The sequence below is a fragment of the Lampetra fluviatilis genome, chromosome 21 (assembly GCF_964198595.1).
Source record: "Lampetra fluviatilis chromosome 21, kcLamFluv1.1, whole genome shotgun sequence".
In the NCBI taxonomy this organism is placed as follows: domain Eukaryota; kingdom Metazoa; phylum Chordata; class Hyperoartia; order Petromyzontiformes; family Petromyzontidae; genus Lampetra; species Lampetra fluviatilis.
The window spans coordinates 10,101,307-10,128,627 of record NC_136295.1 but is presented as its reverse complement, the minus strand read 5'-3'; the positions used below and the strand labels follow the sequence as shown (position 1 = coordinate 10,128,627).

The window sequence follows — 27,321 nt, the reverse complement described above, 5'->3', positions numbered from 1 at the left end:
AGATGTTGAGCTTCCAGCTTGGAGATGTAGAGCTTCCAGCTTGTAGATGTTGAGCTTCCCGCTTGTAGATGTTGAGCTTCCCGCTTGTAGATGTTGAGCTTCCAGCTTGGAGATGTTGAGCTTCCAGCTTGTAGATGTTGAGCTTCCAGCTTGTAGATGTTGAGCTTCCCGCTTGTAGATGTAGAGCTTCCAGCTTGTAGATGTAGAGCTTCCAGCTTGTAGATGTTGAGCTTCCCGCTTGTAGATGTAGAGCTTCCAGCTTGTAGATGTTGAGCTTCCAGCTTGTAGATGTTGAGCTTCCCGCTTGTAGATGTAGAGCTTCCAGCTTGGAGATGTAGAGCTTCCAGCTTGGAGATGTAGAGCTTCCAGCTTGTAGATGTAGAGCTTCCAGCTTGGAGATGTAGAGCTTCCAGCTTGGAGATGTAGAGCTTCCAGCTTGTAGATGTAGAGCTTCCCGTTTGTAGATGTTGAGCTTCCCGCTTGTAGATGTTGAGCTTCCCGCTTGTAGATGTTGAGCTTCCCGCTTGTAGATGTTGAGCTTCCAGCTTGGAGATGTAGAGCTTCCAGCTTGGAGATGTAGAGCTTCCAGCTTGTAGATGTTGAGCTTCCCGCTTGTAGATGTTGAGCTTCCCGCTTGTAGATGTTGAGCTTCCCGCTTGTAGATGTTGAGCTTCCCGCTTGTAGATGTTGAGCTTCCAGCTTGGAGATGTAGAGCTTCCAGCTTGGAGATGTAGAGCTTCCAGCTTGTAGATGTTGAGCTTCCCGCTTGTAGATGTTGAGCTTCCCGCTTGTAGATGTTGAGCTTCCCACTTGTAGATGTTGAGCTTCCCGCTTGTAGATGTTGAGCTTCCAGCTTGGAGATGTAGAGCTTCCAGCTTGGAGATGTAGAGCTTCCAGCTTGTAGATGTTGAGCTTCCCGCTTGTAGATGTTGAGCTTCCCGCTTGTAGATGTTGAGCTTCCCGCTTGTAGATGTTGAGCTTCCCGCTTGTAGATGTTGAGCTTCCCGCTTGTAGATGTTGAGCTTCCAGCTTGTAGATGTTGAGCTTCTAGCTTGTAGATGTTGAGCTTCCCGCTTGTAGATGTTGAGCTTCCAGCTTGTAGATGTTGAGCTTCCAGCTTGTAGATGTTGAGCTTCCCGCTTGTAGATGTTGAGCTTCCCGCTTGTAGATGTTGAGCTTCCAGCTTGTAGAATGCAGCAACCCCGTCGCTCTTAGGGACCCACCTTATATCCCTCACAGGTCGGGGCCGCTCTGCCCTCGGCCCCGCCTGCCTTCTCGAGCATTCTCGTTCCCTTTTGATCCTTCTCAAGAGCTCTCTCCAGACACGTATCCCAGTGCTCGCCAAGCCCCGCTAGGGCTGGTATTACACACAGCCACCCACACGGTGCTGTCCACGATGTAGGAACATCGAACGGCATAACCCTTCCCGGCCGGCACCATACAGTGACATCCCCGATGTCACTACAGTTGCATTAAAAACCCAAAAGTAGCATGGAATGGATACATGTTATCTCATTTACCGTCATAGTTGCTACCACAGCAAAGGCTGTTTGTATTTGAGCTTTTAATTGATCAAATTAATGAGCTTGAAAAATATCTCCGGATTGTTATTATCTTTTACGTTTTACAACTAAGGCTGAAATGGACACAGCGTTCCCTCTGTCTGTCTGTAACGGAGGGGGGTACATGGACAATCTCATCAAGATTATCCAATATGAGCACCAAACTCGAGTGTACGTCTGTGCGCCTGGCCCGAGCTATATTGTTGTTGTTACCGTTAATTAAATACATCCCAGGATAAGAAAAGCGTGCTGGAAAGAATCATTGAATCAATGCGTATGCATGATTTTTCTTTCTTAATTTCAAACCGGTTTAAATCGTGATGCATATGCACCGTGAATCACTGCTACAAAATAAATTGGCTAGAGTTAATTGCATTTAAAATTGTATTAAAGCTTACATTACGTGCTACGCTGGGGGTGATTGGTTTCACTTGATTACATTTTTCTTTTGTCATGTTTTTTCCTGATTATTTGCCAACACAAAAACATTACATCATTCTAAGATGCCCAAATTACCTAAAATGTGCCCGATCTGGTCAAAGCTAAGCAGGCCTGAGCCTGGTTCATATGGTACTGAGATGGGTGACCATCAGGCCTTGGCAGATGGCAACTCACATCTGACAACTCCGCCAATGTATGTTGAAGATGCGCATCAGTGGGTGAAAAATGTGACCATCTTGAAATATGGAGTCCATCTTGCATTTTTAGTAAGCTCGTATTTACTTTTTATTTTACACAGTAAGAATGTTCATGCAATGTTTCTTGCCTTGTATCATCATTTGAACAATTCCTCACCAAAATCTCTAAACATCTGCTCAGTTATGAATTCGCACAATCTTACCAGCGGTCAAAAGCCACGCAGCTTTGAACCTGGTTAGTACTTGGATAGGAGACGGTCTGGGAATACCAGGTGTTGTAAGGCTAATTGCCCAGGAGATGTCAGTGGATTCTTGAATCCACTGTTTCAAGCCAGTTCAAACTACTGTGTTCCACCACAGGGGAAAGCAAGAGCCCCACTGCCCCTCCGTCACCCTGCCAGTAACCCCTCCACCCCTTAACACCTCACAACACGTGCACCAGTTTCTGGTTTAGTAATTTACAGTAGTTTGTTTTACTTACCTGTCTCGTTATTATTCTCAATATGTATGCATGCAAATATCCTAGTTGCGTTGAAACGTGTTATTTTTGTAGGTTTTAGGTCAGGAAATATTTTCTTAGGAACACATGTTAGGTTATATAATGGGATCTTATGGGAAAACGCGTTTCGATATACGACGTTTCACTTAACGTTCAGGTTTCGAGTTACAACCGCACCCTTATACGTGCCTGCTGGATTTTCTCTGGGTTCTGCAGTTTAATTCCTCTCATATGAATCCAGGCTCTTATTCATGTAGAGTAATTGGTCAGCCATCCACAATGTAGCAGGACCCTCTTGAAAAAAAACAAGTATTGAGACTCAGTGAGGCTTTCTTGGATAAATGGCATTATCAGCATCGTTTGGGGATTCTGCCCTAGTGTAATGGTAATTGCAGGGTTGGACCTTTAAATTATACATTTGTTCATGAGATGCGCGGATGAAATTAAACACATTACTTGTACACGCTCGCGAAAAATGCGCTGACGCCCTAAATCTGTCTACGCGTTAGACTTTACACACGCACCGTTCAACGGCACGAGCATTTGCCCGTATTCTATACGACAACAAGACACTCCGGAGAACAAGACGCATTCCCCCCCCCCAAACCTTGTTTGTGCCTGGCGGCAGGAAAACTACACAAAAATCTAGTCACACATACACACAGGATTTGCCGGATTATAAGTCGCAGCCAAAATCAGAATATGTATTTCTATTGGAGTAGGAATCTGATGAGCTATAAAGCTCTTCTTCACGAATATCCAGTCGGGGCATAGGGTAAGAATGTTACAAAACAATTTCAGAAAGGGTAGGGGGAAACAAAGTGCGTCTTATAATCTGGAGAATACGGTCTATTCAGCTCTATAAACACCACCAACAACCGTCATTCGTGACGTCACCACTGCGCATGTGCCAGGCTAGGTGCACTTTAAGGCCACGTGGAGGTCACTGGACAGACCCGACAACAGATGCCATGGGTTGACTGACTCAGATGACTGGCCGATGCACCACCTGTACCCCCTACTATGCCAAATTGCTCCATTTTATCCGCCCGGCGCTCCGCTCGTTGTTGTGAGCGTCGCTCCTCTGCTGCCCTCCGTTGTTGCTGGAGGGCAACTGCCTCCAGCTGCCCAGCAGCGGCGTCCTTCGCGAGCCTCATCCACAGAGGCCGATCTTGACAACCGCTGGTACCAGCTATTGGCAAGGTCACTCAGCTCCATATCCTCTAGCCCCGCATCATTTCCATCTCTTCCCGAACCCGTGCCGTGCCCGTTTAGCCCCCTCTCTATCCGGCCGAGCAAAATCTATAAATACCAATACCCCACAAAGACAAATATCCCCCGTATAGCCTCAACAGACTGAAGGGGCAAGTGCTGTTAGCGAGCACCCTATGAAGATCGGAACGGTACACGAGGGGGTGGGTGGCCAGCACCACGCCCTGCCGCCTTTGTCTCCTCAGTGGCGATGTTCATACACCGAACCAGGCACTAATTTCAGGCTGAATCGACCTAGGTGAAGAGGCCCAGGACCGGTTCAGATAATCCGTCACCGGTGTTGACCGCGAGCGGGAATCGAACTCGGGTTCGCCGGGTTCGTAGCGCAGCGTAGCGCTAACCGCTGCGCCACCGCTCCCTCCCACCACCCCCACACACTTTCGATTCCTCGATTGCAAGCCGAATCGAAACGATTAAATGTGTTGGAGCGATTCCCCCCACCCACAACACTCAAACGCCGCCCGACTTGCCGGCGGTAAATCGCGGGAATCGATTGTGGGTCCTCTGTGTTTAATTTAAAACATCCGGAATCGATTCACTCTCTTTGTAAGCGGATGTCTGCCGGAAACTGAGAAAGCTTCATACTCGTTGGCTCTTTCGGTAAAAGTCACGTAGGTTTAGAAATACAATCGAGCAAATCGCGACGCTTCAAATCAAGATTGGAGAAAGCTTCCTCGGACCGAATTAGAAACGGCACCCAGCAAGCATGCAGGTATCTGTATATAAATACACAACACACACAACTATAAGTCTATGTGTTGGTGTGTGTACTACCTACCACACGTTATTCACGCGCCAAGGCTACGTTTTGTCTTAGAGCGAATCCGGGACAGACTTTTTAAAGATATTTTTGTATATTTTTCCACGGTAGAGAAGTCATTTGCCATCGAGCGGCGGATTGAGCGTGGTCGTTGATGATTTAAGAAGTGAAATTCACGCATCAAAGATCTCTCATTTCCACTTTCACCCACTTTGGGTGGTGCTGGGTTGGCCTGTGTGTGTGTGGTGTGCTCGTTGAGCCAGACTTAAAGGGGCACTTGCATGGTACGGCAGTAAACAGCGATGCGCTATTTTAAGTTCGGGCAGACGTTGCTGGCTTGCTGAGAGACTCTTTAAATCGCACGTGGAGTCTCAACTCTCAACGTGGCAGAAGGTGAACGGAGGATTCGGGAGGGGAAAGTCCACGCGACCACGTGAAGAACACGCTCACAATTAACGCAGAGCGGTGCTTCAAAATATTTTGTTAACACTTATATGGGACTGTCGTTTTTAACGGATAAAAGAACGGATTATAATACACTGTAACACTATATAATAATTATATTGACACGTGTTACAGTGTCAATATCATTATATAACTATTTATAATTATATAATTATATTGATAACAAATGGATGTTAATAGCTCCAAAGAGTCTCCATTTGTTCGCCAACATTGTCAACGCGTTGCCTGGAATCTTCTCCAGGTGGTCTCCAGAGCCCAGAGGCACATGCCTTGTGGTATTGTTGCAAATTCTCAGAAGTTGTTAACATTGTTTTGAAGTACCCCTGTACAGCAGGCGTCCGGGTCGGGATAGAACCCACGACCTGCTGTATACCAGGCGAAGTAGTTAACATCTCGCAATTGTCATCATGATGAGAGAGAGAGAGAGACGCCACAAACTCCAAATATACAGCAGGCATCGCCAGGGTCGTGATCGAACCCGCAACCTCCTGTATACCAGGCGAGGTAGTTAACATCTCGCAATTGTGATCATGATGAGAGAGAGAGAGATGCCACAAACTCCAAATATACAGCAGGCATCGTCAGGGTCGTGATCGAACCCGCAACCTCCTGTATACCAGGCGAGGTAGTTAACATCTCGCAATTGTGATCATGATGAGAGAGAGAGAGACGCCACAAACTCCAAATATACAGCTGGCATCGCCAGGGTCGTGATCGAACCCGCAACCTCCTGTATACCAGGCGAGGTAGTTAACATCTCGCCAGGATCGTTAGAGGTGACGGCGTTGGCTTAATGTTTGGCTACCGTGATTAGTGGTTTAGTGTACGGTCCATAGTTTGGGTTGCATGGCCAAAATCGCACTCCGCCTTTGACTTGCCTTTAATTTTCTGTCCGTGAAGGAGATGAGTGCATCAGCATGTTGATGTTCTGATGGTCACAACAGTGTCTTTGAGAACTGTCAAAACCCAGGAGGGGCGACATTTTGGTTTCAAACGAGGTGGTTTATTCTACAGGATCTGAGCGAGTTTATAGGATGGTGGCAGAACGATCCCAGAAGGGGAATTGAGATTGTGGCCAGGTACATTGTTGAGGTATTGGTCGATGATGGGTATAGGTGGTTGTCATTGGTAAGAAACATGTACAGTATATCCCCTTGCAGTTTGCATGTCTCTGTGGATATTTGGTGGCATCAATGTCCGCAGATCCAGGGAGCCCCAGGAGATATGCGTCGGTTTTCAGTGTCCTGGTTAAGGATGCGCATTGCGTTATTCAATTGTGCACGTGGCAGTTTTGTGTACGAGTTCCCAGGCTAGGCGCACAGTACCTCTGCCACTGAGTAGATCAGGGGTGGGGAACGTCCGGCCCACGGGCCGTATAAAGCCCACAAAATCATTTGGCGTGGCCCTGCCAAGGCAACCGCAGTCGGGACTCGAAATGCAATAAATCTAGGAGCAATCCTGGAAAAGCAGTTGCGAGTAGCAGCAACATGATCAATACCAGCTAACATCACACGCCTCGCCAAAGAGAAGCAGTTCCAGCCATCGCATTAGGGGTGAGTTAATTAAATGTTTGACCAAATATAACAGGCTAAGTTTTAAGTTGACAATTTTGTATGGCCCGCGAATGGTGTTATAAATGTCCAAATGGCCCTTGGCAGAAAAAAGGTTCCCCAGCCCTGGAGTAGATCGGCAGTGGTAGGGCGGTAGTTGGCAGCACATCAGTTGAGGCACGCCAGGTCGTTCCTGAAGGTTCCTGCAGCAGGGCAATATCTTGATTTACTGTTTTTTACAGATCGGTTTATGTGGGGCTTGACGGCCAGACTTCTGTCCATGATAACCCCTCGATATTTCTGAAGAGGGGGTTACAGTACACTGGGCTACCATCGAAGGACAACATCAAGGGTGGTTATCTGCTGCATGAACGTTCATGTGCAAAGCACCTGCGGTGGTTTTGGATGGATTTGGTTGGAGTCACTGGCGATGGAAATATCCCTCGAATAGCATCAGCTCAGCTGTGCGAGAATTGGCAATGTCTTCGAAGTTTGTGCCCTCTACATGAAGGGCTATATCATCTGCAAATATGTACCTGCGAGATGATGTTAATGGCAGGTCACATACATTCTTAAATAGTGATGGCCCATCCTCACAGCAGCTGCTTTTGGCTAACGATCGAACAAAGTCGGTCACTGCATTGCTCGCTTTCAGATGCTCTTCCGATATTAGGAAAACTCATTTCTATAGAACTGCTTTTTGTGTTTAGTTTGTTGACCTTCCCCCACACCTCCGATTAGCATGGTTGGCTACGTACGGTGCGAAAGAAGTTTAACATACACGCACACACGGTGCTCGTGCCGAGCCTCGAGGGAGAATATTATTCACAATTATCTTGCGGCTGTGTTTACTGGCGATGTGCACCCTAAGAGTGTAGTTGCTGATCACCGCGTCGTACAGTAGAATGGCATCTGGTCATTTTAGCCATCTTCAGCAGCAGGCCGTGACGCCAAAAGGTGTCAAAGGGCAGCAGAGAAGTCAGTCATTGCATTTGCCGGTTTTCTTGGGAACGCAGAAAAAACATTTTCTATGAGGATGCTGAAGGCAACGGATGAGTTTGCAGCAGCTACGTCCAGTTGCGAAATCCGGCTTGGTCGGGGAGGCTGCTTTTTGGGTCCGTAATGGGAGAAGTTTTGCAGTGGTGTTTGGAAAAACAACGTACTTGTTGTGCACCCTAACCTTTCAACTGAGAGATAAGCACAAACGTATCACACGGTGACTAAGGTCTTCGTGTGGTTGTACGTTAAGTGGGCTCGTGCTTGCTGGGCTTCTGACTTTTGCTGAGATTGGGGCGCAATCAGGGTGATATGGTCAGAGGCATTCAATGTAACATCCATCATTTTATGTCCTAAAAATGTAGCTTCCAAAAAAAAAATCACTTTCATATTAAACGGTTGAATATCTTAAATATCGCTGTAATGAAATGCCCGTTGAGCTAATTTTTTTCATTACACGCTTTTATTTAACTCACTCTGTCTGTTGTATTCTCAAATCTTGTAACTAAATTTTTACCCACTTCCCAATGTGGTATCAACTTCAAACTTGGTATACTGATGACAATACTATATTCTATCGTAAAATTTTTTTTTTTATGTTTCGGCTTGGCTCTAATTGTCCACGCTCAACTGACGTTGGCTGTAAATCACCACGGCCCCTTACATTGTGGCAAGCTTCGGGGCCAATTCCCGGAATCGTGGAGTTTTGCCATTACACGTACGGTACATTTCATTAAAGCGTGTTTTTTAAAGTGTTTACTTGTGCAATCTGTGCTCCAGTGTAGCTCAGTATTGTGCAGGTTTACCAGAATCACACCCAGAGCTACAGTTGCCTCGATTATCTGTGGTAATGGGGCGGAGGGGAGTGATGGCCCAGATAAAACCAAAACAAGAATAATGCAAAACCAATTTTAAATTAAGCTATACACACATCCGTTCTGTTTACTAACGTAGAATAGGGGCTGAAGATGTAGAATGTGTCATCTGGATTTGTTTTCTTTAAGTAATCTATTTTTGTCTGCCTTAGTGTTTGTAGCAATGTGGGCACACTGAGTCACTGACCTCCAACGATTCAGGAGCAGCTAAACACAATCCTGCGGAGGGAGCTGGTAGGAACGTTGGGTTGCTCGGTCAATGGCTAGGGTCAATGGCGGCGTGGTGTATTCCGCAAATATGCCCGACTGTGAGGGCGGGCACAAGCCGGCGTGAGTAGGTTAAACGTTGAGTTTTATAAGGGCACCACGGGGTCACCAGCCCCACCCTTCCCACCCCCCACCCAGCCCCACCCTCCCCACCCAGCCCCTCCCCACCCTCCCTACCCAGCCCCTCCCCGCCCAGCCCCACCCAGCCCCTCCCCACCCAGGCCCTCCCTGCACGACGGACACAATAATCCCATGTGGGCTTGTGTAACCAGGAGGTTCCTACCAGTAAAACTTAACCAATGCGCATGAATGAGCAAGGTTAATCCGCAACCCAAATGCTCTGCCCACGGATAAAATCGAGAGCTAATTGGGGTCAGCAATACTATTATTGGGTTGTGGGCCGACAGGGTAACCCGAGTCATTGTCTCGAGTGAGAACTTCATTTAAAGGATAAGAAACGCCCGAGTTGTTAATGAAGGTGCCGATTCGCAGCATGCTAATAATGCAAGTACAGTGCAGATGCACACAAGGAGGAGTTAATGAGACACCTAACCCGAAATCTATTAACACAAATGTCTCTGCCTACCATTGCAGGGCCAGGGTAAAGATAATTGCAGGGCAATTCTGGACTACATGTATTTACATTTTTCGAACGTTTTGTGAAAAAAAAACCAGTGTATGGCCTAATGCAGTTTACAAAAAAAACGCGCTGATTTTGATTTCAGGCCACAATTAAAGCCTCTCGCAGTGACACCATCCGCACAGTGGCAAAGGACTTCCTTTCATTTGTCAACAAGGGACCGTCACCTTACCATGGTAAGCCCGTCATTAACTTTCAAATTTCACCACCGCACAATCCCTGCCTCCTTTTAGATGGTGCTCTTTATGCTCGGTTAATTATCTTCACTTGCCATTGAGTCAGGTCTACATGAAAGCAGATTTGTCGGCACGATTGCTATCCTTGCTGAGGCTTTCCCTCCCCTCCATTATTAAACTAATGTTGGTTTCTGGGGGATGTGGATTTTGTCCAGCGTGTATTCAATTAAATTACACAAGATGAAATTTCAGTTAAAATTACATTTTCCTTCGTCTCGTATAGACTGCGTAGGTTATTGCGGTTCTGTCCTGTGCAGCTCTTTGATGTGTTTTTTGAGTTTCTTCAAATGCTGAGAGCTTCTCAGAAACTGTATTTTTTCTGAAGAAGTTACCCTGAAGCAGAGGTCGCAAATGGGTTTTGATTCCTTACCCGTACCCGTACCCGGCCGCACCAGGGTAGCAAACGGGTACCCGTACCCTACCCGATACCCGGCTACCCGTACCCGGCCGCACCAGGATCGCAAACGGCTACCCGTACCCGCCTGGGTACGGGTAGCCGGGTATCGGGTAGGGTACGAGTATCGGGTACCCGGTTGCGACCTCTGCCCTGAAGAAGCTCCCAGCACTTGGGAGTGATACGTCGAACATCACGCTGAACAACACTCGGCACAACTCGAAACACATCGGAGAGCTTTATCCAATATTTGTACGAAATGCAGTTACATTTAAATTGCAAAAAAAAAAGTTCAATTTCATTGCAAGAAAATATTTTGAGCAAACCAGGCCCATTAAGCAAACATCGTCTTTGTATTCTAGGTAACTTTGTGATGTGAATAGAGGGTGGTAAGTTTTATCTCCCCTAGGGTGCACATTTAAGTTGTTATGTTTATTGTCAATACCAGAATAGTATACATCCAGGAATACAAATCGTGGATACCCATGTATTTAACGGTAATAATGTCACGATCCGAGTTTTTACAATGAGATTACGTCACATGTGGCTTGAAGTGTGACGTTGACAGATGATGTCACACAAGTTCATGGGAGGCGAGGTACATGCATGATGTGTGACAACACGGCCTTGGCCGCAAAGGCTTATTTGGCACTGATTTTCGGCAAGTGCCTTATAGCTATACAGGTTAGTGTGATCATTGAACTTATTTCAGATCACCTTTACAGGAGTTCTCATGACCCCATGTTGCAGGCAGACAGATGGATAGAAGGACAGAGCTAATGCATGAATTAGCTCTGCTTTCAAACTTAGTTTGAAAAGTGTTAACAATAAACGTCAATAACGTTTCCTGCAGTGCATATATTATCACAAAATATCAGATCATGCAAGTGCTAATTTCTCCCGATTTGGAAACTTCTCGCCAGTATTTTCGCAAGTTGTCAGTTTAATGAAAAACAATTTTTTTACTCACATTGTAACAAGCACTGCACCTTTGGACATTAACTTTTTGTCAGTTGCCTTATTACGTTGTGAAATTCGCCTGGAGGAAATGTCATTGCGTGCAACAAAAAAACCCCCCAAAAGTTGAAAAATAGGCCAAAAAATCGGAGTGACTTTGCGATGCACTTCAGTGGCCCGAGTTGCTGGTGTCCTCTTCATGTCTTGTGCGCGTGGGTCTTCTCCCAGTGGTGGAGGAGTGCAAGGTTCAGCTGAAGCTGGCGGGATTCCAAGAGCTCAAGGAGACTGAGCAGTGGGACATTGCCCCAGCAAACAAGGTAACCCCTTCACCTTGGTCGTCAGCTCAATTTCAACTGTGGCCGCTATGGGTTTCCGAGTTGCTGCTGCTGCTGTGATGTAATGGTTAGAGCGCAATGGACTTTCAGCCCAGAGTTCGCCGGTTCTACCTCCCGGCACAGCAGTTAAAACAATGGGGCAGGTTTTCTTATATCTCCCCGCCTCTGTCAACCCAGCAGAATAAATGAGTACTTGACTAGTAGGCCAAATTACCTGCTAGAGGGGATCTTCAGAGCTCCCTCTAATGGTGGCTCTTGTGCCAGCCTTAGTGTTTAAGCAATTGCAGGGCTGTATCTTTATATATATATTTTTTAAATTGAGTTCACCCGTGCGTCCTAGATTGTCTGCTCCACAGGCGGGCTCAAAGATTGATTCTCGCCAATGTGGGAATATTAATGAACCAAAAAAAAAACCGCACGCACAAAGGATCTCGGAAGACGTCACCGCGACACGAAATCTCCATTTTGCATGACAAGTTGGGTATTACAGTATTATTCACGAACCGACGGCTGCTATTGGCGACTTGAGGATTATGCAAGCGCATTGCGCAGTTCGTGTTGTTAAACACAAATTGTTGACGCTTCATTGGTTGTATACAATGCCGAAAAGAGAAGCATTTTGTTATTAGAAACAGACGGAAGGCAGGCGCGATTCGACAATTGGAATTTTTCTTTTCGAGGCTTTCTCGAGAGTGTTGGCATCGTCCTAAAATATGTCTCGAGTTTTTTTTTTATGCCTTGCCCTGATATTTATAAATGCGACTTTGTTGCACTGTACTGTGTATAGGCCTGTTGTTATGATTTGCCGGGCCCTTATGGTTCAGAGGTCACGGTTCGAATCTGGCAGCCTCTAGGGCTGCAGGGTGGGGGGAGGGGGGTCACATGACCTCATTACTTACAACGTATACAAATGTTTAAATATTTCATTCTCACGTGCACCATTTGATGTGTGTATCGTGACAAAAAATGTATTAAAATGTTTGCATTGCTGGTCAGGTTGCAATGATTCACCTTTCTGGTGATAAATTGTTGCTATTCACGGCTGCCACTTTGTTCAAGAATCCATCATTATTCGTCTAATTTTTACTGTCTGTGTTTTTTTATTTGTCTGATTTGTTCACTTCATTATCCAAAAAATTAACTCGAGCATATGATTAGCATATAATTTACATAACCGTTACACACAATCGTAGGCATCTGGAGCCTTAAGAGTTTCAAGTTTTAGATTTATTAACCCAAGTACGAATTCTAGAGACTAGGATTGTCGCAGTTGCAAGAGAGTGACCTTCATCACCACAATGGCAAGAGTGAAACGAATAAGCGATTGTAATCGGTGCAAAAGCAACTGTGTCAACTATGTACGATGTAAAATGCAATTGCAAGTGAAGTTATCTTAAATTGACAGTTTGGATTAAATATTATGAGTAACTAAAGACATTCCGTGTTAATGGATGCACCTCCAACTAGCACGGTTGGCTATGAACAGTGCGAAAGAAGTTCAACATACAGATGCATCTTTACACTTCTGATAATTACACCTCCAGAACTTGCAATGTTGCCTTAAACCTCATGCCGGAGTTGACATGGTGTGTGTTTTATGTCTTTGTTTTTTCAGTACTTTGTGACTAGAAACTACTCGACGATCATCGCGTTTGCCGTGGGCGGGAAGTACAAGCCAGGGAATGGGTTCAGCATCATCGGAGCTCACACGGACAGCCCCTGTCTCAGGGTCAGAAACGGCGTGGCCTTTGTCTCAGCGATTCCAACATTATTGTCTCATCATCAGCTCTCCCTTGATAAAAAGAGACTGCTCGCCTCGCTTGATTGTAAATGAAGGTCATCTGATAATCGAAAAATCCAGACGCCATCTCTGCAGGCGAACAAAAAAACATTCTTTTTCAGTCCGTCAGTGTATGGACTTTCCGAGCTGATGATATTTACAGCTGCATTTGTTAAAGTAAGACAACCTGTGGACTGGCGTCTATGTTCTGGGTCTCATCAGCAGAGTAAGGCCTATTTAAGCATCTTCGTTTAAAAACATAAAAAAGCAAGCATCTTCGGTTGTGGAAACACAGAAGGAAAGGTTCGAGAGGTGGCGGTGGAATCTGGGAAGTAGTTTGTTGGAGATGCCTATTTAGTCATAGACATGCTCACAGAGAATGCGGTGCTGTTGATAGGCAACAGAAATGTTGCAGAGAACTGAGATTTGCCCGAGGTCTGCAGAGAGAATATTATTTAACACATTAAGGAGACTGGTTTCTGTTTAATGGCCTTGGTGGAAACCAGATGACACTGAGTCGTTTCAGGACGGCCATGGAGGGAGGAAGAGGTGTTTGGAGAGATAGGATAAGATAGCCCCTTCTAGGATTTTTTCGAGTGATAAGGGAGGAATGGGTTTGAATTTGGATGGACGTAGGCAGGGATGTTGGGTCCGAGTTTGGATATTTTTAAATCCTTTATATTAAGTTCGCTTGCTTGCTTAGGACCGTGCAAATCTTTCGGTCGTTTTTTAACCCACTTCCCGTCATCCAATCGAGCTGGCATTTTGCACACAGACTCGTTGTGCGTGACAATTAATGTTCGTGAACATTTTTTTTCCAAAATTTTACACTTTTTAGGACAAAAATATTATATTTAATTACCAATTGTTTAATGGAGGCAGGCAATCATCTGACCCATAGGTGCCATCTCAAGCCAGAGGACGAGAGGACTCTAGCCGCCACGCATATAAAGGATTTAGAGTGAAAACTTAGTTTTTACGGGTTAATTTTTCAGGATGAGAGTGAAAGCGGCACGGCTCACCCTGCTGATATCGGCACCAAGCTTGAAAGCGGCGGGGGGGGGCGGATGATGAGATATGCTCAAAAGTAGTGAAATATTTTAGGAGTTTATAGCAAGAGAATTTAAAGTCGGGGTTTTAAGACGACAGTTATTTTCCCCAGGCCCACTGACAAGATGAGCAAAAGCTGTGCGCACGTAGAGGTGGTAGCCAAGGGGGGGCAGCTCAAGAGAGTGGAGCGGAGCTCACGCAATGGTGTGCGAAGCCAAGCCTCGGTGAGACAGAATATGAGGACGTGAATTATACACCATCCATTTACACGTCACCCATAAGGCTCTGTTAATGATGACACTGGTGGAGAGATTTCACCTTGGAATCAATGCTGCCTAGTTTCGCTGCCAACGTGTTTGATTGTGCGTTTTGTTATGCCAACATCCGCTGTTGGCTGTCTTCTGATTGCCACGTCAGTAGGGCTTCGGACTGCAACAGCACTTGCTCCAACTGTCGAAAAGTGTAAATGGGGGACTGTTGTCAATTTGTGTGTGCGTGCATGTGTACTTACGCGATCTAACCCAAACCCCCCCCCCCCCCTTTTTATCATGAATAATCAGGTAAAACCACGCTCGCGGAAGCTGAGTGCCGGGTGCCTGCAAGTGAGCGCGGAGTGCTACGGAGGAGGCATCTGGAACACGTGGTTCGACCGGGACCTCACCGTGGCCGGGCGCGTCATTGTCAAGGTGGTACATCGCTTTGTACACCTGGGCTCTATTATTATTATTACTCTGCCTATTGTTGGTTCGATTACTCGCGCCCATCGGATAACACGACAATATTTCGCCTCTCCTTTCACACATGTGCCACTGGACTGGAGGTGGTGGATGAGGCTTAGCGACGTCATCGGCATGATCGGCACGGTTGGCTACGTGCGGTGCGAAAGAAGTTCAACATACATACTGTTGCGCTGGGCATGGCTTGTCGGGGGGTTTCCTAACTTCCGGAGGCAGGATGTGGGCGGGTCAGCCATTTTTAAAGGTGGCTGAGCAAATCGACCACGATGTCGGTAATCGATTACGATTTATGGACGATTAATTGAATGAAACATCATGAATAGCTTCATAACGAATTCATGATATTGGACATTAAAAAGAAAGAGTCATTCAGGCCCATGCTGTTCACTGTAACAATTCATACCCTCCCCTCCCTCCGCCCCTCCCAGCGATTTGATGAATCATCACGGATTGAGGTTGCAATTCCCATCCAGGATCAATATATTTTGTTGGTCTTTTTTTGTATAATTTGGTTATCTCTGTCTCCTATTTTTGTTCACTCCGTTAGCCTGGCATGTAACGTTGGCATTTCATTTGCGTCCAGTAATCAATTCTCACACGTACGAATGAACACATGTATCGTGCGTGCAGTAATCTATTTTTAATCGTTACTTGCCGATTGTTCACCTCTCTGCACGTGTGTTTTTAACCGGCCTGGTTTTTTTTTTTTGCTCGCAGGGTCTTGCTTGTTATAAGCCCCAGCGCGTGCTCTTTAAATGTCATTAGCAGCCTGCTCAGCTGATTTTTTGACCAGTTAATGCAATTTGTCACAGTAGCATTTGCAGGGGCTGCTTATTCGATTACACCCACGACCGTCACGTGAATGTAATTGTCCTCTTGGCGACCTCTCGCACCATGGCCATCGCAAACCACAACCTCGTTTGTGTCCGATATCGTGCAAGCAATCGTTTCTTTATTTATTTTCGCCTTCATCCTTTGTTATGCAATCTAATCTGAATGCTATTTCAAATGCTGCCACAGAATCTCCTGTTGCGCGAGCACCTTGACCCCCCGAACCAGAACCGACGTTTGTCTCCAGCATTGCACCCGTTTTTGCCAGATTAGCTTAAACAGGCATTACCGCCGGCTCAGGGAATGTCTTTTTGCAGTTTCGGCAGTGATGGCCTGTAATCTAGCACCGTGGAGTCGAGAGTTTGTGGATCGCACAAATGTTGCACACCTCCCTTCTCGTGGGCGTCGGGGTGCCATACGTCGTGGCAGTAGAGAACAAAATGTGGACCCCCAATCTGTTCCGTATGTATGGGATGGAGTGTCTCCCCTCGCACGCGTGGGTATCCTCCAGGTGCTCCGGTTTCCTCCCAAGTGTAAACGTTCATCAGTTGGCCGATAACACTTTAACAAATCTACGGGACATGTTTTTTGCCAGTATCAATATATTGCATGCTAAAAAAAAAAAGCTTTACCCTTTCTGGCATAAATACAGGTGTCAAGATGTTCAACACCTTTATTATATGTAGGACCGCAGAGCTTCACACTTCTGAGTTGTTCACTGTCTTCGAGAGTTCGCAAATACTGTGCACGTTAAAAGTTTGAATTAACGCATTCCTGCGGAGGGAGCTGGTAGGAACGTTGGGTTGCTCGGTCAATGGCCAGGGTCAACGGCGGCGTAGTGTATTCCGCATATACGGCCGACTGTGAGGGCGGGCACAAGTCGGCGTGAGTAGGTTAAATGTTGAGTTTTATAAGGGCACCACGGGGTGACCAGCCCTTCCCCACCCAGCCCCACCCCTCCCACCCCCCACCCAGCCCCTCCCCACCTTCCCCGCCCAGCCCCTCCCCTCCCCACCCAGCCCCTCCCTACCCTCCCCTCTCCACCCAGCCCCACCCCTCCCATTTTTTATGCACGACGGACGGACACAATAATCCCCTGTGGGCTGGTGGAACCAGGAGGTTCCTACCAGTATTATTGAACTTCATACCAAACCTGTACCAAACTTGGACAGATCATAGTAAGATCAGATACGAGGATACATCGTACAATGTAAGATCCATGATAATCATATCAGCAACAGCAGGGTGGTGGGGCGGGGGGGAGGACATACATATTCCACGCAGAAATCCGCCTGAGTCAGGAATCGAATCTGGGACTTCCTTGCCGAGAGGCACAAGTGTTACTTACTACTGCGCCACGCTGCGACCCTGTTTTAAGAAAATTCCGTTGCACAGTTTAGTGACGCTTGCGTCGCGGTAATTGGCGCATTGTGAAAATTACGAACGCAGCGTGTCGTGGACAAGAGTATGGCGGGCAACCCGACTAAACAGCTGGGTGATTCTCTGCCGCAGTGGCAGTGGCTTGGCTTCACGCCCGATTGCTCGGGCGCTGCATTCTGTTACCGCCGTCCGTACTGGGTCAGAATTTTCAATGGTTTCTCTTGGTTTGGACGCAGTCTTAAACGACCCGTCCCTGCGGGAAGGCGTGTCCCCGGAACGGCCCCGTGCTGTCGAGAAGAAAATAAATATAGAGGGGATCGTCAGGTGCGTTGTTGGCCTCTCTCGGGGTCGCGTTAAGGGTGCTCGCTAACAGGCGAAACTGGGGCTGCCCCCAAGGGGTGTAATAGCTCGGTAGCCAGCTGTACCTCGATACGGCAAGGGCCAATCGCACTTCCTATTGAAATGGTGTGTGGAGAATGCCTGTCTGTGTGTATCCACGTCTTGGAGCCGCTACACCGACCTCATGATTTGACACTGGTTAAGAATCTGTAATGTCACAGGGTGCAAATGGACCTGGGTGCCCCGCAGTTTGTTCACAATGCGAACTTCACGTGCGCCAAGTTGCGGGAAGAAGTCTTCGGTGACATTCGAAGATACGCTTACCTGTACAGCCCTTTTTTGTCAATCTGCTGCTGGATGAGGGGCTGACCCATGCCGGACTAGATGCGGCAGTTAATTAACGATACTCCCACCACATTGACCGGTGCAGGTGAGTGAAGGAGGCGATCGTAGACTGTGGGAGCGTAGGAATATTGCAACGACAATGGAATCTTCTGCACTGCCCATCATGTAAACTCCGCAGATGCCGATGACAACCTGGCCATGCGTCACCCGTGCATGCATTGTTGCAAGCCTTGTTAGATCTCACGATATATATGGGGAATACAGAGTTCAGTACATGTGTAATGTGAGGTTACACCTGATGATGACGATTGACTCCGCCGGCCTCAGCCCACAACCAATGGGGAGTCGAGCCAAGGGGCGTGGCCCTGATGTAATGCGAAGGTTACACTTGGAGGATGATGATTGGCTCTGCCGGCCTCAGCCCACAACCAATGGGGAGTCGAGCCAGGAGGCGTGGCCCTGATGTAATGCGAAGGTTACACCTGGAAGAGGATGATTGGCTCTGCTGGCTTCAGCCCGCAACCAATGGGGAGTCGAGTTAGGGGCGTGGCCCTGGGGCCGTAGAGTAGGCTCTGGAAGGTTCCAGGGAGGTGGCTGAGGATTGGCTGCGAGGCACCACGTGGGCCAGGGCTTAAAAGGGGCGGAGACGGACAGCACGTGGTCAGAGCTTGGAGGAACGAAAGTGGAAGTCACGTGGCTGGTGCGGAGGTCCGGAGCCTGCCACGTGGCGGGCCTTGGCAGTCTCTCTCTCTCTCCCTCTCCCTCTCACGCTGTCTGCCAACAGCGTGAAGGAACCGAGTATCGTGAGAGCTGTGAAAGAAACTTAATAAAGAATGCTGAATTCCAGAAGTTGTCTCGACGACCTTTATTGCACATGCATGTTATTATTCCTCTCTTTCAGAATGGCGATAAGTTGGAGCACCGTCTCGTACACGTGGAACGGCCGATTCTTCGCATCCCTCACCTAGCCATCCACCTGCAGAGGGACGTCAATGAGAGTTTTGGCCCCAACAAGCAGCTCCACCTGTAATTGTGGGACACTGGGAGATGCACGCGCACCACCTCTTACACCCCCGCACGACCATGCACGTGTATTTGAATGCCCCGGCTGTGAACGGTAACCACGGAACACGATGCGACAATTAACGTCTCATTAGCTTGGTGCGGCTGTGCTCTGACCGAACGTAATTTTCCGTGTCGTGCATAGTTCACGCGGAGTGTGCGCATTTCTGTGCGCTCATTTCCTACTGAGTGACGCGGCTTTATTAGGCGGTCGTCGTTTTACCAACGATGGTGGAGTGACGGAATCGAATCGAACCCGGGAAGGATTTTATCATTGGCCTTGCAACTGCTGGGGTTGCTGCTGTGGTAATGGTTAGCGCATCGGACTTGAAATCCAGAGGATCACCCAGTTCTGTTTGCTATCACGGCGCTGCAGTTTGAAACAATGGGGCGAATTTCTTAAATCCCCCATTTCCGCCTGCCTCTGTCCACCCAGAGCAGGATAAATGGGTGCACAACAGTTGATCGGAAAGTCACAATTTCTTTCAAGACGCTTGTTCAGTGTGGAAGAGTGGAACAAAATACCTGTTCGCGGCGGTCTCTAGAGCACCGTCGAGTGTTGGCCCTTCTGCCTGCAGGAGTACGAGCAAGCAATTGCAGGGCTGTACCTGACAACCTGGTAGCCTGACATTACCAACCAAACTGTATCCCAGCCACTTAAATAGTCTTATATTCTAACATGCCACATTCTCCAGATTAAAAGACCTTTCAGAAAGTAAAACGCACAATTAGTTTGCGGCCCGTGCCATTAAAGTGATACAAATTTAATCTCGGCACACAGCTATATCGGGCCATAAGACGCACCCCGAAACTTTGGCTTTAAAAGATGGGGAGAGAAAAAAAAAACGTGCGTCTTATAATCCGGAAAATATACGGTAATAACAGTATCTTTTTTTTTGCTTGCATACTCTTGCCCACCAGAGTGCCGATTCTGGCCACGTCCATCCAGGAGGAGTTGGAGACTGGCGCTAAAAGCAGCAGCAGCGATGTCAGCAGTGCGGTGAAAACAGTAAGCCTCTAATGGGTTCCTTTCATTATGGCGGGAGGGTCCCTTGAGCACACAAAGCAGAGCACATGATTAATATTGACATGACTGGGAATGCAGAATATTTGAAGCCATTGATCCTTTTGGATTGTGCTGTAGATGCCACCCCCCCCTTCCAATACGTCATCATGCGCACCAACAGGGACTTGCGCACAAACACGTCCACATCTCCGTGCACCTCGTGCTCTCTTTTAGCCCCGCCCCCCCCCTCCCGATACGTTCCATTCATTGGCTACCACATTCTGATAAGCCCCCCCCCCCCTCTCCTCCCCCTTAACTTGTATTTAAGAACTTGCATCTTGGAATCCCTGCCTCACTTGATACAGCAAATCTGGCTGTGACGGTCCCACCTGATGACGGAGACTTGTGTTGCCTCCGAAACGTCGTGATTTTTTATTTTATTATTTTATTTTTATTAATTTTAATTTCATTTTCTACCTACGTGACTTTACTGAAAGAACTAAGAGTATGGCGGCGTATGTCTGCCGCCAAATGCAAACCTCTTTTCAAATGTGGCATGCGCGCGTCCGTTTATTTGTATTTCTTTTTAGACGCAGCATGAGAGAGATTGCTTTCTGTACGGGGGGAAAAAGGACTTAACAATAGTGTTGTTTCACGTGCTTTTACAACTACAGGTTTCATGAACGTGGAATTGATTACCTTGTTCAAATCTGTCTCCGTGGATGTGTCGACCTGTAAGTAGAGCAGGATTAATTCCAGAGGAATATCTGATGGGCCAGGGTGAAATACCATGTGGTAGGTTAACACAGTCGACCTGCGTAATTCTTCGAGCAGAGAGAATAAAACAACGATTGTCGTCACCGCATGATGAAATACGAAGGAGCCAAGGCTGTTGCACGTTTGGATGTTGAATGAACTTGAGCAATAAAACATTTATTTGGTGCTTCTACTACATTGGCAGTGGGGTGCACAAGCACAAATAGCAACAAAAAAACTCAACACACTCGTTCATAACACCGCCTTTAAACATAAATGAACCTTGTAGCGGGACCCCGGGGTCCCATAAGCCCCCGGCTCTCGCATAAACTGTATTGCGACGTCATCTTATGTCTGTTGAAGGCGAACGTTTCCTCTCGACGAGCTCTGTTTATGACTACGGAAATTTTGGCAACGACGGGTGCTTGGAGAAGAACGAGAGGATTGATTTCTGGTGGGTCGCGGCGTTTATGTGCGCGGAGACGGAGTCGCCAAAAATAAACGAATTAATTACGATTGTGACTTCCGGGCTCCCGCCATTAGGTACATATGATAGTCGACGTTTTGGGCAATGGCCTTCCACAGCACATAGAGAGGCCAGATGAGAGATCCTCGCCCAGGAGGGGATTTCGATTTAAAGGTTTCGTGACTGCAGGGATTAATCTTCTTGGTTCTTTCGGTAAAGTCACGTAGAAGGGAAATAATAAAATAATAAAAATAAAACATAATAAAATAATTCTCACGACATTTCGGCCACAACGCAAGCAGCCGTCCTCAGGTGAAGAACAGGGCTGTCGGGAAGGTGAAGAACAGGTCTGTCGGGAAGACGCTGTCTTCCCGACAGACCTGTTCTTCACCTGAGGACGGCTGCTTGCGTTGTGGCCGAAACGTCGTGAGAATTATTTTATTATGTTATATTTTTATTATTTTATTATTTCCCTTCTACGTGACTTTACCGAAAGAACCAAGAAGATGAACAGGAAGGGATTGACAACAAGCGCTGTGCGTTAACGGTGCCCACGTTCTAGCCGCTGCTGATGCTTCTGTCTTCAGAATGTATTTATAGGAGTCATGTGATTCATCCACCACGTGCCCCTGGTACTTGCCTTCCCCCCCCCCCCCCTCCTGGCCGCTCAGACCAAAACGTAGACATGGCGATGGAGGAGTGGGGTGGGAGGTGTGATGGGGGGGAGAGGGGGGTGATTGGCATCGGCAGCCCAGTGTTTTGAAACGTTTCTTATCCTACGTAGGGGACGGAAATCCATGAAAAGCGTGTGTTTGGCGTGTTCGTTAGGCGGATAAGCACCACCCCGTGCTCCTCTCCATCCTCTGCGAGAGACTCAAGGTTGACCCCGGTGACCTCCTCGACTTTGAGCTCTGTCTGGCGGACACACAGCCCGCGGTAAGTGCGCCTCCTCCCCATGCACGTATCCTACAATTGAGAACCGTAATTATCCTCGCTCTGGGTGGCTTTGTCGATTCCCGCTCACGACCAACACCGGTGACGATTATCTGAACTGGTCCTGGGTCTCCCCTAGGTCGACTCGGCCTCAAATGAGTACCTGGTGCGGTGTGTAAACATCGCCACCGGGGAGACAACGACGGCCGTGCGTGGAGTTGGCCACCCACCCCCTCGTGTGCCGTTCCGGCCTTCATGGGTGCTCGCTAACAGCACTTGCCCCAACAGTCTAATGCTATACGGTGGATCTTTGTCTTATGGGTTTTTGTTATACGCACATGGCAGTATTGACGCGCACACAATCCACCGCACTTGAAATGGGTAATAGTCAGAATGTTGGCGGTGACAGGCGGTGGTGGATGGGTGGTCTGTGTGTTCATCTATGATGATGTCACAGGTTTATTTCCAATGTGCTCTGCAGCCAGCATCAGGCTTTGATAATTACCCACAGAAAGTGCTAAGTAGCGAGCACACGAGCCGTCACGTTTGACGGCTGTCTTCTGACATGGCTCAGCATCGGGCATTGTTTACTAAATTACTAAAAACTCAACACATTCGTCAATAGCACTGCCCGAAAAGGGGAGAGCGAGAGAAAAACAATCTATAACAAGTGACATTTCAGTCAACGGCCTTTCTTCGTAGCATCTCTGCAATGTTTGACGAATATGTTACGTGTTTTTTGTGATTTGTGCTTGTGCACCACTTCCAATGCAGTTTTTTAATATTTATTTTACCAAATACCATTTTGTTGTACAGTCAGCTCTCAATTATCTAGGGTTATGGAACACGGAGGGATTGCTCGGATAACCAATGCAGATGAGGCTACAACAACAGAAACACATTCCTGCGGAGGGAGCTGGTAGGAACGTTGGGTTGCTCGGTCAATGGCCAGGGTCAATGGCGGCGTGGTGTATTCCGCATATACGGCCGACTGTGAGGGCGGGCACAAGCCGGCGTGAGTAGGTTAAACGTTGAGTTTTATAAGGACACCACGGGTGACCAGCCCCTCCCCATCCAGCCCCACCCCTCCCTCCCACCCCCCACCCAGCCCCTCCTCACCCAGCACCTCCCCACCCTCCCCACACAGCTCCTCCCTCCCCACCCAGCCCCTCCCTGCATGACGGACTCAATAATCCCCTGTGGGCAGGTGTAACCAGGAGGTTCCTACCAGTATTATTGCTCAACTATGTAGGATGTAGTTTAAGACGGAGGATGTGTTGACTGTTTTTGTTGCTTCTTAAAGTAGTCGGCTTGCTTGTCATGAACCCTCGGACGAACGGGGATCGGAGAATAATCGATAAAAACGGCCAGCGTAAAAACACACGTTTTATATTCCGCAATTCCAATAGTCCCATCCTTGGATAACCGAGAGTGAACTGGAATATTGAGTTGGTAACTTATGTATGCTCACGATACATGCATTGATCGTGCATGTAAGAATCGATTACTTAAAATGTATGATAATGATGTCGACTATATATCCTAACGTCCGGTAAGCAGTTAGTGCCCTACGCACTGAACCCGGATACCCGAGTTTCATTTGTGCCCAAAGCTAACGTCATTAAATTCTTGGTTCTTTCGGTAAAGTCACGTAGAAGGGAAATAATAAAATAATAAAAATATAAAACAATAAAATAAAAATATCGCGACGTTTTGATCGCAGGAAAACATGTTTTCCTGCCTCAGCAGCTCTCCCGCTATATTTTTTCACCCGATGACGATTGGCTTGTGTTGCGATCGAAACGTCGTGATATTTTTTATTATTTTTATTATTTTTATATCTATGTGGCTTTACCGAAAGAACCAAGAATATGAATCCCTGCAGTCACGAAAGCTTTAAATCAAAATCTAACGTCATTAGTGAACCGCCTCTGGCCCCTCCTCTAATTCACACTTTTACCATCATGGTGAAGCACAGTCGAGCAAACCCAATGACTGACACGGCATGGAAAGGCCATGCAGTGGCTTGACCAAAGGGATTGTGTGAACGTTTTGTATAAAATCACCGTATGTTTGTATGCTAATGGAGCAAGTGAAACTGGACAAACGAAAAAAATATATGCAAGTGAGATGCTAAAAATATTACAACGAATCCTTTTTTTTTAATCGAAACGCACCCCCAACATCACAATTCATAGAATCTCTGGGGGGGGGGTGTGGCATGGGGGGAATCTGATCATCTGACATAATTTATACCGTTTAGAAAAGCGCGATTGAGAAGGACGCATCGCTAGAAGGGATGATGGCCAACGAACGGAATCGGTAGAATCTTTATTTTACCGTCGAGAAATCCGATGAGCTATGAAGCTCTTTCTCACAGACGTCTGGAATAGTGACGGCGTGGAACTCTTCCGAGAGGACGTCCACATGCGCAGCACGGAATAAACCCCTGCGCAGCTGTTGGGTAGATTGTTGCTTTGCAGAATCATGAAGGGGGACGGTGATGAGGGCTTGGTGGGTGGGGGGGGAGACGATGAACTGAATGTAACTTAACGGACATTTGATTCAATGTGAAGTTTGGCACCGAAACGCGCTGTAACATTGTGAGGCAAAGTCGTCTCCTCCCTTCAAGTGCAATTTCTCCGTGTTGTGTGCGCTGTGGCGCCGGTACTTCAGAGAAGGCCATCTCACGGACATGAAGCGAGATTTCGTTATTTTTCGCGCAATAATTTCGACTGCGTTTCAAGGAAGCCGAGTGCGTAAATTGTTAATCCTGTAATCAATAAGGCCGTTAAGAAAACCACGTGCATTTTTATTGTAATAGCGTTTGTTCAAATTATTCTCGTTGGAACATTTTCATTTAAGAAGGAGACATTCGTTGCATGAAATGCTGTAATTTGCAATGGTTTATGTAATTATAATTGTGTTTTTTTTTTCCCCCCCATAACATGATTTTGTACCTGTTTAAAATGTTTTTTGGACGTCTTGTTTTATTTTATCGTTTAGCATATTCAGTTTTTTTTTGTTCTCATTAAATGTCATCGTGGATGTGGCACAACTTAATTTTTAATTCCAACGCATTTATTTTTCATGGAATGGGATCAACAGTCGACTTTGAGGTCACGTTCCAATTTCAGGTTGTCTGCATTTTGTAATGTATTTTTTCTCCCTTGCAAGGCCCTGGGTGGAGCCTTTGAAGAATTCATTTTTGGGCCACGGCTGGATAATTTGCACAGTTGTTACTGTGCCATGCAGGTAACAACCAGTGGGAGTTCTTGTACTTTCTGTCACTCCACTTGGCATGCTTCTCTCCGTTTAGCCTGTATAGCCAAGACCTATTTCTTTTGTGCTTATTTAAAATGTGTCTATTACTCAGAATTTCAATCTGTTTACATTTGGCTATCTTGAATTTTGGTCACATGTTTTGGCTGCTGGCATGGTTGTAATGGTCAGCACACTGGACATGCAATCCAGAAGTCGCCATTTGAATCTCCCGGCGCGGCAGTTGAAAGCAGTGGCATGACCAAGCAATCTTTTTATGGATAGCTGCACGTGCAGAATTTTATTTTTGCATTTTTTTTGCCGCGATCTTGTCCGCATGCAATTGCTCTACGTAAATGTTGTACCAACATTGCGCAGACCTTTACAGATCGGAAATATTTAAATACTTGAGTCACGCACGCAAGCCTTTTCATCAAATAACACCGTCTAAATATTTCTGCTTCATGTGTTTATCTACGTCATGTAAGCGACTTGACCCTTGGAAGCTGGAGCGCAACTCCTCTGACTGTTTTACGCCTTCCGCACCAGGCTTTGATCCAGTCGAGTGTGGCTGGCGCCTCCCTTGACAACGAGCCCAACATCCGCATCGTGACACTCTTTGACAATGAGGAGGTAATGTCTTCTGGTCCCTTGTCGGAACTGATTGAATTGCTTGTCCATTTTCCACTGGCACATCCAAGCTGCGCCAGCACGGGGCCCTCGCAGTATGGGTGTTTTTCCACTGACCGTTTTTGTCGTGTCGAGCCGGAGCTGAATCGTGAAACTCTGGCCTCGCCGAGGCACGTGAATCTATCTGGCTTTGGGGCCAAGCAGAGCCAGGGTGGTGCATTTCGTCAAAATGAATTTTCCAAAGGAGAAAAATGTTGCCGACATTGAGTTGCTCATGAGGGCGCTTTGATGTTTTGAATGCAATTGATCGCAGCTATTTTGAAACCAGTTTGGCACAGTCAAGCAGCGTCAATCTCAGTGCTCTATCCTTCTGATGTGTACTTAGGGTTACCTTACAGCTTGCTTGAAAAAGAGCGGATAGCTGTGAAGTTGAGCTCACTAATCTGTCTCTTGAGGCACTCTCTTCCAGGTCAAATAATCAGGCTTTTTCATGAACAAGAAAATAATACATTGGCTAGCATTGGCTCCGGACCATCGGCAGAGATAATCACCACCCAACGCTTGTTTCAGTATGAAGACAATTTGAAAGCTGTGACATACTCGCGACATTTTAGGGGGATTGTGACCAGTGTTTCTCGATTGGCAATGCATTTTTACGAGTAACTATTACAACCTGGATTTCTTGCATTCAATCCCAGGCCCCATGAGGCTGAAATCAAGGCTGAAAGCCAGAAGGCCGAGGCGGGGGAGGGGAGGGCCTTTTAGTTCGCGATGGTCACCTGTTGTTTTTCAAGTAGTTCTGAGCACAGATTTAATGCATACATTCTTTAGCGTGGTCCGAGTTTCGTATCGACTCATGGGCGGTAACATAGCTGAGTGGTAGAGCGTTTGGTACATGTTGCAGGGGTTCGCGGTTCAAGTCCAGCGGCCGCCCTGGTTAATATTGTCGGTGTGTTAATCAAACAAATAAATACGCAATCCACCTCGGAGTGGATGTTAAAAACACCCGTGGCGTTAGAAAAAGTATAGGGCCACATGTCCCGCCGCAATTGTCAAAATTTGGCAAGTGTCTAAATGACAAAAAAATACGGAATTGGATAAAAAAAAATCTTGGCAGCATTGGCCCTCAGTGTGAAAGAACCGCAGACTTTAGTCTGTGAAAACATCGTGCCTCCGTGATAGCCTTGCATTATAAGATTGTACGTACGGTATGTTGATCTTCTTTCGCACCGTACGTAGCCAAAATTGCTAATCGGAGGTGCGGAGGAAGGGCGACAAACTAAAACACAAGATTGGCAC

At 46.9% G+C, this 27,321-nt stretch overlaps 1 protein-coding gene across 2 annotated transcripts in view; it reads left to right on the top strand.

Moving 5' to 3' along the window:
- DNPEP (aspartyl aminopeptidase) overlaps positions 1–27,321 on the top strand; it is a 121,654-nt gene that overhangs the window by 82,942 nt on the left and 11,391 nt on the right. The window contains exons 1-10 of one of the 2 annotated variants that reach the window (XM_078866033.1): positions 4,520–4,683; positions 9,610–9,700; positions 11,340–11,428; positions 13,062–13,175; positions 14,837–14,962; positions 18,810–18,934; positions 19,892–19,979; positions 22,027–22,134; positions 25,309–25,386; positions 25,942–26,025. In XM_078866033.1, coding sequence (XP_078722159.1) covers positions 4,678–4,683; positions 9,610–9,700; positions 11,340–11,428; positions 13,062–13,175; positions 14,837–14,962; positions 18,810–18,934; positions 19,892–19,979; positions 22,027–22,134; positions 25,309–25,386; positions 25,942–26,025 — 909 coding nt within the window. In that variant the 5' untranslated portion in view covers positions 4,520–4,677. Of the gene's footprint in view, positions 1–4,519; positions 4,684–9,609; positions 9,701–11,339; positions 11,429–13,061; positions 13,176–14,836; positions 14,963–18,809; positions 18,935–19,891; positions 19,980–22,026; positions 22,135–25,308; positions 25,387–25,941; positions 26,026–27,321 lie in introns of those variants that run through there. The other variant, XM_078866032.1, reaches the window with a different exon arrangement.